Here is an 18,237-nt window from a genome sequence, read left to right as displayed (position 1 = left end):
CCCGCTGACCCCTGCAGCCGCCGCGGTGGGGGATGTGGCACGTCGCGGTGCTGCTGGGGTGTAGCTTATTCCTGATGCCGCTGTTTGTCGCCGAGTTTTGAAGAGATTTATTGGCTGGCTCTTGCTAAACCACGCTTGAGTAATCCGAGCTGCTGCGCGCCGTGGTGAAGCCCGGAGGGGAGGAACGTCACTCCCTCTGGCAGCGGAGAAACATTAGTCTTCCAGCCCTCAAACCACCACTACAGCGTCGGAAACTGCCGGGTCACAGCCATTTGCTTTGGAAAATTGGCGATGTTTGGTGCTAGAGATCGATTACCCTTGTAGTCTTTCCCCACCCGCCACCTCCTCCTGCTTACCCCACCCCTACCCGCCCCAGACAATAGCGTCCGAGCTCCTCCAGGAAAAAAAATAGAAAAGAAAGCAAGGAGAGAAAGAAAGAAAGAAAAAGAAAGAAACTGGGGGATGAATCTGACTCCAATAGGAAAAGCGTGTCTATAGAAGTGGTGCTAATGGGAAGAGATTTCCGAGCTCCAGAGGACGATGATTTGTCACAAAGGGTAGCTGGCTCGGTGCTTTGGGCTGGAGCCGTGTAGGAGATCCTTGGAGAAGTCATTGTGCACAGAAAACCGAAGACCTGTACAAACATGCCTGTTCGCAGAGGTCATGTGGCACCACAAAATACATTTTTGGGTACAATCATACGAAAATTTGAAGGGCAAAGTAAGTTCTCGCTTTCTATCTATTTTGCTATAGTAGTTTTATTCTGCTTGTGACTAAATGGACAGCAGGTCCAGACTATTTTTAAGTTTGTAGCTTGCAAAGAAAACCCCGGAGGTAAGGAGGGGATCCCCGGCAGAAGTAGCAATATTTTTGATCTAGAATACAGATTACTAGCTTGAATTATTGGCTAGTGGGCTTGTTTGGGTTTGGGTTTTTTGGGGAGGGGGGTTGGGGCTATTTTCCCACTCTATTTCAATGAATTGTTTTTATCGTTGATTGTATCCATATTATACAGCTATAGAAGTTATATCTCTTACCTTCTTCTGAACCAGTGAGATGGCTCTAAAAGCAGAATGTAGAATCTTGCTGTCTTTGCAACGTCTAAAAAATAGGCTAGATTTATTATTATGATTGTTAATGCTGTTAATGATAATTGCCTTTTCAAAATAAAGCAGAACTTCAGACTTTGATTTAGAGGAAACAGAAAATATGCAGAAGAGTTATTAAAGAGGAAATACTCTTACCTTGTTGTCATGACTGCATTTAGAAATAGCTGTCAAATTTCTCTCTTTTCTTTATGTAAGTCTAAAATATCTATCCAGTGCAAATGCATCCTCAGAGAGAGTCTGTGAGATCTTTCCCAATGCAGCAGTTTACTACCTGTCGAGGAGGCTGAAGCTGAAGTCCTTTTTTTCCTGGCCAGAATTCTGGTTTCCTATTAGCTGTAAGAAAGATCACTTGATGCTTAAAATGAATTTAATTTGGAAACAGTAGTTTGATATATGTACATTGATTTAAATATTTAGCATAATTTTAGTATCAGTCTGGTGTGAGCCCTTACAGGTAATTCCAGTTCATATACTTCCATGTACTTAAACCCCTATTAGCATGTGTAATATTTATATTTTTTGAGAAAAAAATAAAGACAGTGCTACTGCTAATATATCTATATTAAGTTGGTGTTGCTATTCCAAGTTTTTATGTAGTGAAGTGTAGATTTTTTGACAGTAATAATGCACTAGCTACTAAATAGATAAGTGATAGTGAAAGTTCAACATGATTGAAAGATAGCAGAAAAAGTAAGAATGAAATCTCCAGATATGTCACTGTGTTCAAAGACGGACATATTTAAAATTTTGAAGACTTGCACTGTTTACTTGGTGTCATGTAAAAATATTTTATAAAGCAAGCAATCGCCTTTGAGTAGCTAAAAATTAATGTTCTTAGCAGTAAGTGTATCACAGTCACACATTTATAATTACAATGGGACTAGTGTGTTAAAAAGGTAAACAGAAACAAACTAATAAGAGTTGAAAACTTTTGAACATTTCTTTGAGGTGAGAGTTTGGGAAAGGAGGATGGATGGAAGCACAGAACTTCAGTGAAATTTGCAAAATGTTTCCAACATAACAATCATTTCATGTACCCCCGTTTTTGTTTTTAGGAACTTTTCTTCTGTTACATTTACATTCTAGACAGATTTATTAAAATGCTATAAATTTATTGTCATTCACCTCAATGAAAACCCCTATACAGTAGATTGAGAGGGACCTTACATCAGGAAGCCCTTCACTAAAGTAGAACCCCACTTCCCGAGGCTCTACTTTTCCCCAAAGGAAGCTGCTAACTTTTCAAGGACTTTCCTGGAGTTGTGACTGACGGGCCAGTACTCATCGCTTGGGCTTCAATGAAGCCTGAAACAGACAAAATTTTGAAGTCAAAAGGAGATTTACAGAGACTTGCATAGTGTGGTTTTATTTCTTTAAAAGAATTATATTCATCATTAATGTATTCTAAATTAATTGAAGTTTCTTTAAAAGTTATGGATCAAATGAACTTCATTAAATGACTGAAAATCTCTGTATTTCAGGCATTCCGTGAAAAGAAGGGTTGTTCAGCATTCATCTCTGCAATCGACCCTATAAAATGTTGAAAGAGCACTAAAAAATGCATCACTTTCTTTTATTGCAGATAAAAAATTCATCATTGCTAATGCTAGAGTGCAGAATTGTGCTATCATCTACTGCAATGATGGGTTCTGTGAGATGACCGGGTTCTCCAGGCCAGATGTCATGCAGAAACCTTGCACCTGTGATTTTCTTCATGGGCCGGAGACCAAAAGACATCATATTGCCCAAATTGCACAAGCCCTGCTGGGGTCAGAGGAAAGGAAAGTAGAAGTCACCTATTATCACAAAGATGGTAAAGTCTGGTTTTATTTTCAAAACTTTTTGCGTGTTTGGTTAGCAGTTGATTGGTAAAAGAAGTGTGTATGTTGTACTGGCCGGCCCCTTTGCTGAAGGTGTTGTAATTTCTCTGAAGTCCAGTGAAATACATTTGTGTGTGTCAGTAAGGGAATCTGCCTTAAGAGTAGTGGGTGTATGGAGTATGTCACTGCACACTCACTCTACCAGCTGAATGAAGCCAGCACAGTGTTTGCAACTCTGGAACAGAAGTTCTTCTCTCAGCTGGTTTAATGAAGATGTAAATCACTTAAAGTAATCAGCATAGAGGAAACGTACCTTGATTTAAATTCAATATTTTACCACAAAGTTAAAAGTAGAAAAAAATAGCCCATCATAAAGAAAGCATTAGCTTATAAAGAAAGGGAGAAGCCTTTTTCAGAGCTGAGATATTGTGAAGTACCTGCAATTGAACTACTGATATTGTCCTAGTATTGCCAGAGTCAAAACTATTCCCTGTTATTCAGTAAAAAGTCAATACATGCAGAATGGCTGAATCTGCTGATATTTTTTTCCTGTTAAGGGCAAAAAATTAATAAATGTATTTGCAGATTTTAAAATGCACACACATGAGAAGTAATTATGATACATAATAGTTATATGTAGAGTTTTGTTGTTGGTTGTTTTTTTTTTTTTTTAATTACCCAGAGTTATTTACAGAAACACCCATCTTTCAAATTAATTCAAATAATTGATAATTGTGGTGTACCTTATTTTGTCTCTTGCTGTGTACACTCTTGGGAGAAGGAAAAGGAAATTCATATTCAAATGCTGAGCTTAAATTAGTTCTGGAGAAGTGCCAGTGTGTTGTTTACATCAATTTTAGAATCACATGCAATGTGCTCTCTCATTTTAAAGTCACAGAGTTAAATCCTGTTCCCAATAATTCTGCTGTTATCTTGGAGAAAATGAAGGAATATTATTTTTAGCTTAGGCTGGTATAATTCAGATAGAACTCAGGCCAACCATTCTACCCACGCTACCAATATTTAAGCATACTCCTGGTAGCAGATTCTCAGTAGAGCCCTTTATTCTTAGATCTGGTTTGGTGGTCTGGAGCAGATTTCGGTTAAGATTTTTTGTAGCTGTGCCTTGGACATAGATTTCCCAGGAGACCTGACACTGTATGTCTTTTACACATCTCCCCTGTGTTTGTGTTAACTTGGCATGTGTTAAAAATAATATTGCAAAAGGAGAATGTTATTGCTAACTTTCACAGCCATCAGCCTGGAGCACTGTTTGGAGATGTGGTAGTTTAAAAGTCCTAAAGTCTCCCAAAACATTAGGAGGGAGGAAAGGGCCTTTAAAAGTACTGTTTATCTGTCAATTACCAGAGGAAGATAGATAGATAGATAGATAGATAGATAGATAGATAGATAGATAGATAGATAGATAGATAGATCCTTTTCTAAAATGCTGAATTCTGAAATCATGCAACACACCATAATCTGTTTGAGACATACCAAAGAAATACTGTCCGTAAAAGTTGCCACATCTTTCATAAATAGTTTTGAATGCAGAGTTAGAGATTATTCATTGTAAACAATCTTATGCATAAGGGTTTTCAGTAACATCACTTCTATGAATAGTTAATTTAATAGCCTCCATACTTTGGCTGTCTAAATTTAAGCATGTAGATGGTATGATTTGCTAAATTTAAGCAGGTGAATCAGGCAAAAATTTTCAAAATATAAGATAGATCTTACACTCAAATGCATGGGTATCTGTCAGCTTGATTGTCTGTATATACAGGTTTTTTTTTTGTTTTGATCCACATAATGTTCAATTTCTTTTCAAAATGTGATAGAAAGCCTTAAGTCTATGTGGTGTCATGAAATTGAAACTACCTGTATGATGAGTGTAATGAATGTTAGTAAACATATACTATAGTTCTTCTAAATAACTCAAAAAGATACACCTCACTTTTCATCTTCACTTTTTCAAATTTCAAATTTGATTTTTCAATATATAGCATATATACATATACCTATATATAACATAGTCTGTATATTGTAACAATATACAGAATAGTGATACCGAACAGAGACTTCCTCCAAGTTGTGAAACAAAGTAAATTTCAAGAGTTTTCTAAAAATGTGAGAGTTTAGTGCCTGGTTAGTGGCTTATTTGGCATTTGTGCTCTGAGTATGAGACTTGAGGTCAATTTCAGCAATTTTCAATTTTCAGAGGTCAATTCTAGCACAGTAAGAAATGTAACTTTCTACATATGAGTAATCCAATGAACTATCCACAGCTCAGAAGTTTAATTTGATGTTTTATTTCATAGCAAGCCACTGTATAATATTTAACGTAATACTAAACACACAGAGGTGGAAGGTGCCTCAAGCAGGTGTGAATTGCTGGAGGTCCCACTGACCAGAGGTTCTGAAGACCATATTAGACGCTCCTGACTTAAAACCCTGTGAATTGCAAATAAAACCTTACTCTACATCACACTATCACTTACTCTACATAAGCCACTGATTATATTAAAAATTATTCTAATATTTTGAAATAAAGCAAATGTCAGTGGGATCACTTTTAAAGCTAATCTGTCATCAGAATTCCAGCAATGCAGATGTCAGAAAGGGATTCACTCTATAAATAATGCTTTTTCTTTTTGATTCTAAATACCACCTCATATAATTTTAAAATGTCACAACTTTGAAGCTCAGCTTAAAAGAAAATTCTTGCTATAGAAAAATGGTATTGCACACACACACGGGAATTAGGATTCTGATGTTCTCTACTGGTCTATAGTCCACTTTTCTAGATGAAAGTGCAGGATCTCGAGTTTTAACCATCGTGATGATGCAAGACTGAAAGCTGCTGTTTGTTCACTGCTTTAATTTTTGGTCAAATTACTCACTCAAAGAAGATGAGACAGAAGTTCATATTCAAAAAATGGCAATTGCTTGAGTCTACACTGCCTTAAACATCATAGACAAAAGATAGAGTGGTCAAAGGAGAAAAAAAATTTATGCATGATGGTTTTATAAATGAGTAACCTGGATGGACCCTGTTTCCCTTTTCACTGTGCAGTGTGGGGAGGGTGCAGAGAAGCATCAAATGCTGGTGATGGCTTTGTGTAATTGTTTAGGTGGCCCAGACTTGGGCACCCAGCATGACCTGGGCACCCAGCAGGCCCTGTCCCAGCCACACCAGTGCTGCCTTCACAGCAGTTTTTGACATTTGCAGCTAAAAGCCTTACTAGCTTCTCTCAGAGTACTTCTGTCAGAGTATAGCTTCCGTTTGGTTTGAATTTCTCCTCTCTCTTTTTCCTTTTAGAAAGGTATTAACACAATCCAAGTAAAGTTCTAGTCCTCTGTCCTCTTCAAGTAGTGCCACAGTAGGCAATTACATAGCTACCAAAAGAGTTAATTACTGAGAAAAATCATTAATGGGAACAGATGGTGCCAAAACTAAAGGTCCAAATTCACAGGTTCTCATAGCCCAAGTAGCTACACAATTGTTGCTGGATGTACTCATGGGATTAAAGACACATAAAATTTGTTTTTTAATGTAAATATCCCTTTTTAAAAAGAACAGTGGATAAATACAAGTCACAAGAAGTATTATTTTGAAACAGATTTTTTTTTCCCAAGGATTGCCCATTAGGCATTAGCATCTGCTTAATTAAAAAATTATACTCTGATATCAAAGCAGCAATATCATAAATTCCTTACTATCTCACATTTTTTTTCACTAATCTTATAGCTATATGATCTGAATTATACTTGAAGGCAAGATATTGTTTATACAGGATATCAGTTCTTATTTTAATAAAGTTATTTATGGTGAAAATATTTGACAGCTCTTCCTTTGAGGACTCCATTTTGCAGTTTAAGTCATTATTGCATAAATCATTCTTGACAGATGTAAAATATTGCTTGAGGTGGTAAAGCTGTAAAACTTTTGAGATAAAAAGTAAAATTATTGTAGGATTGAGAATGGATATATATAATAATCAGAAAATATTGTACCACACAGAATACATTTTTACTTTTTACTTTTTACTGTATGCTTTGTGGGCAATAATGAGATATGTCTAAGCTTGCAGATGATATCTATTAAAGGAAGGTAGGATCATTTAAGCTCAGCTTAAATTTAAGCTTAGCCATCATATATTCTAGTGTTGAGAAGAACTAAGGTAGAGTACAGGTTTGAGCAAAGATAAGATCAAGCAATTTGCAGAATGTGTACAAACCTCACAAACTACTTGCCATTTACGAGTTTCAAAAAAACAATTTGCCACAACTGACTACAAATTAAACATGCTTGCATTTTCAAAGCACATTTCCAAACTAATATCTTAAGGCCTTTTCTGCTATTTTTTTGAGGATAGGAAAATAAAAATTGTGCAAACATGGTAATGAAATAAAGTGAAAATGATATTAAGAGTTCTTAAGAAGAAAGATCAGGACTTCATTTAGAAACTCATCATCTAGACTTCAGCCAGCATAGGCATTGTACTACCTGTTTGTGTGAACCTTCCAATCAATAAAAAACACAACTGAAAAGAAAGCTGCTTACATGTGTGTCAAGTCCCCTTAGACTTGTTTTAGCGTGAGGGTCAGTAACTGCAGTCTTGACCATAATTTCAGTGCCTTATCCGGAGCTGTTGAGATAGGCCAATGAATCCAGTCTCTCTGATACCCTGCTGGTGTAGGACTCCTTGACAGAAGAAATACTATCTGACTGCATTTTGATAAAGAAAGTGTTTCCCCCCAAAAAAAACCTGTCAAAAACCCTTTCTTAATCCAGGGGTTTTTTTCCAGGCATTCTTAAAATACCCCTTGGATGAAATCCAGACTGTTACTGAAGGTGCTGGACTATTGGAAACGAATGAGGATATCCATTCTTGTGTCTGTAGTGCTGTGTTTCTACCTTAGGCTTTAATACTTGTCAAGAAAAAGCCATCCCTTGCCCCATTCAGTATTGCTGATTTTACAGCAAGGAGAACCATCAGCAGTGAGAATACCTCAGTGATCCAAAATATCCACTATCCAAATATCTCATTTACCCGTCCCCGTTCAGATACTGCTCCTATGTCTGCTCAGAACTGTAGGTTCACTTCTGATTCACATTTCATGTAGGATATCTAATGATTATGATAAAGCACCTCTTAGAAATCCTAAGAAAGCTTATTTATAGGTCAATTTCAACCTTATTTTTCAACTGCTTGGCTTTCCAATATATTCTATTTCTTTCCAGGTAAAGATGAATTTATTTTAAATAAGGAGGGAACTTTTATAGAAAGAGATAGTATCTGAATAAATAGAACAACAATTAAATTGACTTCTAAATTATTCTCTTTCTCAGTGTTTAGCGTCAGAAAGGTATGAATAGATATATATAATTATAATAAGTAATTAAGAATAAAATTGCCGATATTTTAGGTACTGCATCTTTAACAGGAAAAAAATCTTAATTTGGAAAAATCCATTCTGACAGTTTTGAGTTCCTCTATGGCACAAATAAAAAACCTGCAGGCTAGTGGTTCAGGAGTCTTTCATTTCAGTACAGTGTTAAGACAGAACTCTTCTTACACTGGACTTCCATAGGATAATTTTATGTCAGGATTCAGAATGTCACAGGGCCAATTTACACCAATCAGGGGGCCCAAATTTCTCTAGTCTAAGCTAAAAAGAAAAAATGATTGCTGACTTTGAAAAAGTATGCCGTAGCAGTAAGAAAGGTGACACATTGTAGAGTGAAATGGTAATATAAGGTTACAATGTGATACACATCCTCAAAAGAGCTTCATTTTTTAATTAGGCATTGCTGACAAAATTTTTTATCTGCTTTGAATATGCTCGTTTTAGTTGTAGTGAAAGCTATTTTGGTTTTGGGTTATGAGACAAAAAGAACAGATGCTGTCAGTCTATTTTTGGTGTCATTTCACATGATTTATTGTGTCCCCTTTCCATCTTTATCATGCATCCTTTCTAATGTTACATTATGATAAGAGAGTCATTGCTTACTCCTAATTCATGTTATTGATTAGTTCTTTCCCTTCTCCACCAACTTGGCCCATATATCAAAAAGAGATGCTGAGAGCAAATCAGACATCATACCTTGCAATACACACAGGGGAAGAGCCACTGCTTTTCTAATAGCAGCCTTTTGCATATTTGATATGAAACAAACTTCAAAACATGGCAGTTCGAGTAACACCAGTGTTGGCATGAGGGCTGCTCTCTCTGGTTCCAAGCAATGGGAAGAGGACAGTGGTGTGGGTTAGATTTTATGTTAGTGCTTTCAAGTCCAGCTTTAAAGTGTTTCCTACATGCTTGACTTAGTGTATGACTCAGTCTGTGTACTAGGCAGTCCATGCTCTTCCCAGCTAAGTATGGAAAAAGCTTAATCAGGCAGTATAGGATTCAGAGTTGGAAGACAAAGCTGACTATGGAAATTGCTAATTGACTCTGGAAACTGCATATCTCAAAAGCAATCAGAACTGTAGCTGTGAACCTCAGTCCAGGCAGAGCGGATAAATGACAATGACAACAGGGTATTGTGGTCTACAGTTACTTGCTCATTTCACATTTTCTGCAGCTCTGAAAGTTCACATCTCTGAGGTGGGAACTATTTGCCTTATGATTTTGTACAGCTTAAACTTTTTATTCTAGTATACTGTTGTTTTTTTTAAAGGCAATAACATGCATATTTGAAAAATTTCTTGGAAATTAAACTAAAATTTCATTTTGAAACACAAAATGCTTTTTGACCTCCAGAATTTCCACAGATATGCAATTTTAAGCTTCCTCACCAATTTTCTCAATATAGCCTTTGCATTTCTCATTTTGTTAATTCTTTAACACTGAAATCACAGTGAAATCTCATCAGGAAAGATCACCACAAAGAATACCAAAATTCAATCTGAGAAAAGGTCAGAGTAAACAGTGTAAAGAGAAGGTCTTATGTTTTTTTTTTGTTTCATTAACTGGATTCCAATTATAGATATTATACCTAGTTTGATGCTGCCTTCAATTATAGCATTGAAGTGTTATCCACACAAAGAATGTATTCTAGCTTATTTGTTAACAAAGAGCCATCATATAATCAAAATCTACAGATGGTATTTAAGTATCTGCGTTATTAACTATTTCATTACAGATAGTGAGTGAAAATGACCAGAAGAAAGCTTAGGCCAGAAATCAAAGCTGCATTTAGTACTTGACTACACAGTGAAATTTCTTGCTTTCCTGTCCTTGTTCCTCCATAATAACACATTACCTCATTTAAACCTCTGATTTGCCAAATGAGACTGCAGTGGAAACCAGAAGGTCTTGCCTCAACAGCCAGTTCAGAGAAACACAACAAGAATTTACTTTAAATACTTGAAAATTAGGATTTATCACAACATCTAAATACTGATCCTTGACAGCTTGCCTTGGCCTTTTTTGGGCAAATGCACAGGACTATTTGGCAACTGGTTGTTTCTGTGGCCAGAAACACTCATAAAGGCCTGAGAGCAAGATATCAGTGCCTACTGACACAGGAATTAGCTTGCACACCAATAGCTTTCATAGAATTAAATTGCAAAGTTTAATTTTTGTAGGACTAAGAAATCCTGATCTTTAGGCATTGGAGCGCTGCTCGTGCAGTAAACCTTTGCTAACTAGTATTAGCTGAATCTCTATTGCTGCATAAAGCAGCAAATTATGAAAGAAACATGCAAATCACAGACAAAACTTTCCTACATTTTTATCCACAAGATAGACAGGCAGAGACAACTTCAGAACAAGGACATATTAGGGGGTTTTGTCTTTGTCTTATACCTAGGCTACTTGAAAAGCTGTTAATCATCATGTAAATGTGTTTCATCACTAACATGCATGTGCTAAAGCACTTACTCCCAGCTGTTGTCAGACTTTGGAGTCTGTACCCTTTTGAGATTATTTCTTAGAGCATTCTTTGCTGATTTTCATTCAAATCAATGCAAGTGGATCTCTGAAAATAGCTTGCAAATTTCCTCCTTTCAAAACTCATTTATGTCAATCTGCTTTACTCCTTCCTCTCTGGAAAAAAATGCCAGATAATCTCATTAGTATTTTGCATGTTTATGGCAAAATACGAAGCAGCCTACTCTTTTTATACTTTCAAAAGGACATGAAACTCAGTAGTCTATAAATCCTATTGTCATGGCAGTTAAGTTAAAATAATGTTGCAATTCTGTCTACTTGCTTAAAAAGTGTAAAGAAAGAAAGAAAGAAAGAACCTAAAGTCCATGCCATTTTAAATAATGACAATAAAAGAAAGGAAAATCTGTTCCATTTTTCCATTTTAAGTGCCCAGTGTTATTTTTGCTTAATAAAATATACCAGGAATCAATTTAACACCAAAGCCTATTCAACTGAAAGAACAACTCTTCCTAGAAGAACTATTTCTAGGGTCATGGACAAGATAACCATATTATGTGAGAGAGTGGTAACAGCCTTGAAGTACAAAACCAGGTATCTATAAATCAACATGTGAGCCTTCTCTGTGGATTAACGGAGGAGCTCAGTAACTGGTGTGAAAGCTTATGTATAATGTCAATCCTGAGCCAGTCCATGCTGGGTCGCTGTTCAGAGCATCCTTTGCAGAACATCCCTACCCTTTCTATAAGGTACACTGATTGTTTGTTGCAACAAAAATGTGAGCACCTAATGCACAGAAGCATATTTAGTGTTTTACCCACAGCGTTTTAAAGAAAAGTTTTGTAGTTTTTGAGATAAAGCAGAGTTTGAGTACTGTTTGTGGATGACCACAAAATTGTAATAAAACCTCGTTCCTCCTTATCCTGCAACTTGCAAATCCCTTCTTGTGTCAGGATTAGAAATTGGATCTAGGACCTGCTCCCAAATGCCTAAAAAGTTAATTAAAAACTACTCACTTCTGCTGCAGCCACAAGCAGAATTAGTGTCTGATTTGTGTGATGTTTGTAGATCAGGAGCTGGGTGTGGGTGGCTTCCCCCTCTTGTGCTCATGGTTATTTAAAAGCGGAAAAGAAGAAGGAATGCATGGTTCACAGATCACTCTTCTTCCTAGCTGATGGGTAGGCAAGGCTACCACGCAGATCTATTTACATTCATTTTTTATTGTCTTTTGACCTCATTTGTAAAAAAAGCAGATCCTGCAGTAGCAGAATTACCAGTAGCATCATTGTCTCTGCAGAACTCGACATATGCAAAACATAATTATTAGCCAGACAAATACATTGTGTGTGGCTGCTTGAATTTCAAACATAATCTCTTTAACATTTAAATGTGCTAGAGCATTTGTCCCTGCTTCATGGGAATTAATCGAATTGTTTCCCTTTTAAATAAAATTTTATTCTGAATCCCTTTTCACCTTGGGATAATTTTTCGGTAAATAAAAATAAATTATAAAGGATTTTATTTCCACTTTCTGAGGAATATCTGAAGAAAGATGCCAACTTTTTTTTTGAAATGATGGAGAAACAAGTCTGCACATTTAATCTCGATTATTACCTGGAAAGTAGATAATGTTGGTGGGGGAGGGGGGAGGCTGTTGTCCCATGGATCCCACAGGCACTAAAAGATCAGATTTAACTAAATTATCATGACTATAAAGAACATGCTGAGGTTGAGTTACTGCAAGAGAAATTACCGACCTGAAGTTCTACATGTAAAACCAAATTAAGGAGTTAATTTCCAATTATATGCATATATTATAAAAGTGCATTTCTCCTTCTCAGAAGGTTTAAGAACCACTTTGAGGGGCTGCCAAAATTACTTCCTACCCCATCATAGAATGCAAACTGATATTCTATAGCTCACAACACTTTTGCTAATAAAGCACTTTTCTTATTAAATATATTAAATCACAGGAAGTTTGAACTGAACAGTAAATTAGAGGGGCTCCTAATGAACTGATTGGCTAATGCAGTGAGTCTTTTACCTCAAAAGATGTATTATTCTGGAAAAGCTCACAGTTCCAAAACATCCTTCTCTACTGCATTTTTGCACTATCCTCTTCTCTTTTCGAATGCAGTACACCAAAGTTGCATTGTAACATTTCCCTGTGTACATATATATATAAATGCCACAAAAAGTCCCCAACATGATCAAGTCTAAAAAAGGGATAACAGAATGAGAATAGAAAATTATATTACAGGGGATTGTTCTGTCAAAACACCTTTAATAGGAATTGTACTTAATAGGGATTATTGTAATATGAGCATCTCAGACCACAGGTCAGGTCCAAGACGACACCCTAGGTAATGCAGTTGTGTACATGTCTCTCTCCTGTCATAATAAACAATAATTTCCAGAGAAATGCATTCTTGTCTTACAGAGGTCACAAATGACCCTGAAGTGCCAGAATGGGTTAGAGATAGCTGGGGCAAAAGTGTCCAAACTGAATGGCAAAAGTCTCCAAACTGTTTCCTTCTCTTGACATAGTGTTAAAAGAACACAAAGGTGGAATCAACTCCTGTGTCAACTTCAGCCCTCATCCTTTCCAAATTTGATATAGAAAATAGAACTGCCGAATAAATGGCAAGTAAAAATACAGGAGGCATGACTGAGAAAGTTCAGTGGCTGCTAAACTCATGCTTTTTTCAAACAGAAAAAAATAACCGTTTGCCAGTCTCACATCGAACTTTGTTGTGATATTTGTAGCACTTATTCAGGTGCTACCACTAATCAGTCACAAAGAGCCTGTGCCTCAATACTTCAAAAAAAAGCAAAACTTAACTGAGTATTATTTGTGTTTAACTGGTGCTACATGTATTATGCAAGAAATGGGGCTTTATTTCCTCCTCAAAAAAAAAAAAATTCCACTTTTCAAACTTCTAAAGAACTGAAATTTCATAAGACTCTAGCTTGATTCAGCTTTCTAGGTGTCCATAATGGAGTCTGATCTTCACGATCCTGAATAATTGTGAGATCTACATAAAGTTACCAATGGGGAAAAAAAGAGATTTCCACAGGATATAATATATCTGATTAGATTCGACTAACATATCTCAAAAATTAATTATTAACCAGGGATATCCTCATAACCTAGTTTAGATTGTAACCTATTCCCCTCTTGTACTTCACCCTTTGTTTGCATCTTGTTTTTTAGAAACTGGCACAACCTATATAAGAGGTAATGCTTTGTTTCACATGGGCATCATTAAATAGCAATCACTCAGATGTATTTGCTTTCAGAAAGCATTCTGTTAGCATGGCACATACTCTAGTATATAGCATTTCACCATTCTGGTATAGCAAAGAATTTTTTTTTTAGATTGCTCTTTTATAACCATTGTATTTACATAGAATCCAGAAGCATTTAGGTCAGGAGAAAAATTGGGAGGTCATCCAGTCCAGTCTTCTGCCAAAAGCAAGAGCAACTCAGAATTCAGAGTAGGTTGCTTAGGACTTGTCCAATTGGATTCCAGGATGGAGCCTCTCTGGGCAACCCGTTCCAGTACCATCATATTGAAACTGGTTTTTCTTTATACCAATTTAAAGCATTGTCTATCATTCTTTTGCCATGCACCTCAGTTGAAGACCTGTCTCCATCTCCTGGTAATTTCCTCACACCTATTGAAAGACTTTTATTAAGTCACTTGGAGCTCTCTCTACTCTAGGCTCACAGCCAAGGCCAATTTCCTCAACCACTCCACAAAGAATATGTGCACCAAATCCACATCCATCTTGTTGGCCTCTGCTAGCCTCATTCAAGTTTATCAGAATTTCTCTTGTATTAGGGTTCCAAAGTTGGATTCACTATTCCAGGTGTGGTCAACTGAGCACTGAGTAAAGGGGAAGTATCACTTCCTCAATCTACTGGCAAAGCTTCTGATGATACAACCCAGTATGTTTTATCCTGCACACAGCTGGACTCAAATTTCTCAACAGATCATCATCTGAGTCCTTTTTCACAACCTCGAGATTCAAATCTTTCCCAGACTGAGGCAGTGAATGTTTAAAGTACCTCAACTTTATCTGCATCCACTGTCACTAAATCAGTCTCCCCACTCATTAGCAGACTCAAGTTGTATACTTGACTATACAGCTTGTATACTAGCTGTGTACAAGAATACAACTTGAGCTGTATACTTGTTCATTCTTTTACTGCTAACATACTAGCAACACAAACTCTTCTTGTTGCCCTTGATATCCCACGAATTTCAAATCTAGCTCAGCTTTTCCTTTTCCAAAATCATCCCAGCATGCCTGGGCAATGTTCTGGTATTTCTTTCTTGTAGCCTGTCTTTGCTCCCACCTCTTTTAAATACAGTTTTGGTTGGGGGTGTTTTGCTGTTGTTTTTGGTTTGGTTCTTTGTTTGGTTTTTTTTTTTTCCCACTGGAGCTCAGTCATGAGTTCTCTGTGCAACCAACTGGTATTTGAATACATTTATCATTTATTCATTTTTCTGAGTATTTGAATGCACTGACATAGTGCTTGAGAAAGCATTTGAGCAATACCCTCTGCAATGTTTGAAGAGCTAATGAGTTAGATACCATACTTTTATTTTTCCTCTCTATTCAGTAACCCATATGGGGGTATTTTACATATTTTTGATTATACTAAGTGGCACCTATGCTACTTTTATGTATTATTCTTATTCCTTCTTCAATGTTGCAGTATGATGTCAAGTTTTAGACCTTGTATTTTACATTATTTAGATACACTTATTCATGCATTAGGAAAACATTTTGTATTACACATACAAGAAGGTTGAAATTGCAGCCTAGATGTTTTTTGATGGAACACCTTTTCCAAATATCATTACTGATGTGCTACATGGTATAAATTCTCTGTTGGTACGCATTTTATTATGAAGAAATAAGTGTTTTCCTATAATAGAGGTCAATTCACCTGGCTTCTAGGCAGCTGCCTTTTTTTTTTCATATATTTTTCATACAAAAGTGTTTGAGTTTAGAAGAAAAAAAATCCTAATGCTTATTTTGCTGTGGATTACAGTCATCCAAACCCACTTAATGCTAAAGAAAGTTGCGATGGACTACTAAGTTTTAGAACAGCTAATCAATTGTTGTACACTAGAAGATAAATGCAACTGCACTGGCAACTAACCAGAGCATCCCTGGTACACATTTTTGAGCATTTCATTCTCATCACTAAAGATATGAAAAAATCAGATCTTCTAAGAGAGAAATATTTTTTACACTGTCAAATTCTTTCAGTGACTTTCAGTAGCGAGGTAACATTACTGAAAAACTGTCTCATCTCAAAAGAAAAAGTTTATTGCTAACATTTCCTTAGCCAGGTCATGCAAAAGACAACATTTTCCTCTCCATTTCTCCTCTGCCATTTTTAATTTCATATTTCCTTCTAAAAAATATAGATTTGTCCTATATGCTTTTTTCCAGGTTAGTGACTAGGAGAGATAGAAGTCTCTTTTCTTCAAGGGTTAATACCAGCTTTTTCCTTTAGGACAATATCAACTCCCCTTCCCCTACCTTGTGGAACACCACGATCAGTATGGAAGTGTGCTACCTCCCAACACCTGCCTGCTGGCATTGATGGCACTCAGCATCCTGCTGGAGCTGGCCCCTAACGCAGACCTCAGCAGCAGAGCATCGGTGATCCTGCACCTTGTGTGCCCCTGCAGTGATGTCAGAGCCATGGGTTTAAGCAGTACCTCTTCAAATACCCATCATTTAGGGATGTGATTCCATGTGAGGATATTAAAAAAGAAAGCTGAGGCATAATCCTGCTGATTTATGACACCCCAGCTGGGGACCTGACAGCCTATTCCAATTTGCAACCCATTTCATATTTTCTCTCAGTTCTTTACCTGTAGACAAGGACTGTTAAAGCACAATATGACAAAGCATATTTAATGAATATTATTAGTGATGAGTTCAACTGCTTCTTGATATGCTTAATCGAATATACTTCCACTGACTAAACCAGCACTGACAATATTTTAATTTTATTATTAAAATAATTTCTCTCCATATTGCATGCATATTTAACACTTCCAGATCTCTCTGTTTCATGCTGTATTTTATTTTTAATCATCCCAATGTGATGTCTGAAAGTTTGTAGACAAAACCTGCTTTATTGACTGCCTGAAAGGAATTGCTCTCTGCCCATGCGACAGGTAAAAGTATCTTGAGGGTGTACAGCAGCAGTTCCTGGCATTACATTAGAAATGCTGGTTGCTCCTACATCAGTTAATTTGATGATGCAGAAGAGAACACATTTAGCATATGCATTAAATATAGTATTATGCAAGGATTTTTCAATTTGTAACTTTTTATTTAATTGTATTTTTATTTCAGTTCAGATGCAAAGCCATTCCTATAACTAAGGTAGTCAGTGGGAGATTCACACACTGAGGTTTCAAATGCACCCATTTCTGCAAGCAACAGATACAGTACAGTGCTCAGGGTAGCAGCTTGTATGTGCTTTATTTCTGCATAGGATTAATTTAGTGTGCATAGTACTGAGACGTGTCTTATTTTTAATTTAAAGGAATGAGATTGTACAAATCATTTCTCATTCTTGGACTGGACCCAATATTCCCCATCAGATTGCCCATTACAAGCTGATTGCAAACGTTGACTTGTTTTTGTCAAGAACAGTTAAAGATAGTTGGCCCTACAAGGCTTGAGTAAAGTCAGAATGTGAGCAAGAGCCAAAAAGATGGCTTTTCTAGCCTTTTTCTGATACTGTGCTTTGCAGAGAAATACAGTTATCTTTACACACAGTTATTACAAAACAACTTTCCCTTGATTAACATAACTTTCAAAATTGTATTTACGTCCCATTTATTTATGATCTTTATGTAAAGCAAAAGAATTGTAAACCAAATGTCCCAAAGAAGTTAAGTTTCATTTCTAAGGTTTTTGAATAACTGAAAAGCTTTTACATTTTTATATGGATTTGAAATGCTTGAAATTATTCAATAGTTACATATTTGATAAAGGCTTTACAAGTATATGCATTTTTGTGACTCAGTTGAACACATCACCCTCTTAATGATCAGCAAGTCATTGTTTTTTAGATACACAATATATTATAATGTACAGTTTGCAAGCAATTATGAGAGCAGAATGACACGCGGGTATTTTAAAACTGAAGTATTTTCCTACTAACTTCAGCCCTAATCTTTAGAATTATGGCATATTTGTTCTTTGAAGTTACATTTTCTTATCCTGGTACCCAGCCAGGATAATCATACGAAATTTTACAGATCAGAGTAGTGAGTTGGACCACTCAGCCCAGGTCTATTTGCTGGGAAAAATGTGGTCTTATTTTAAAGTGTTAACGCTAAATAGAAACCTTTTTTGAGTATAGG

General features: G+C 36.3%; 1 protein-coding gene across 2 annotated transcripts in view; it reads left to right on the top strand.

Annotated features, from left to right (window-relative positions):
• The first annotated feature begins 6 nt into the window (after positions 1 to 6).
• KCNH7 (potassium voltage-gated channel subfamily H member 7) overlaps positions 7 to 18,237 on the top strand; it is a 207,341-nt gene continuing 189,110 nt past the window's right edge. For both annotated transcript variants that reach the window (XM_031057595.1, XM_031057590.1), the window contains exons 1-2: positions 7 to 720; positions 2,692 to 2,922. In XM_031057595.1, the coding sequence (XP_030913455.1) occupies positions 645 to 720; positions 2,692 to 2,922 (307 nt within the window). In that variant the 5' untranslated portion in view covers positions 7 to 644. The remainder of the gene's footprint in view (positions 721 to 2,691; positions 2,923 to 18,237) is intronic.

This window comes from Geospiza fortis, unplaced genomic scaffold (genome assembly GCF_000277835.1).
Source record: "Geospiza fortis unplaced genomic scaffold, GeoFor_1.0 scaffold112, whole genome shotgun sequence".
Taxonomy (NCBI): domain Eukaryota; kingdom Metazoa; phylum Chordata; class Aves; order Passeriformes; family Thraupidae; genus Geospiza; species Geospiza fortis.
This window is presented reverse-complemented; position numbering and strand designations above follow the sequence as displayed.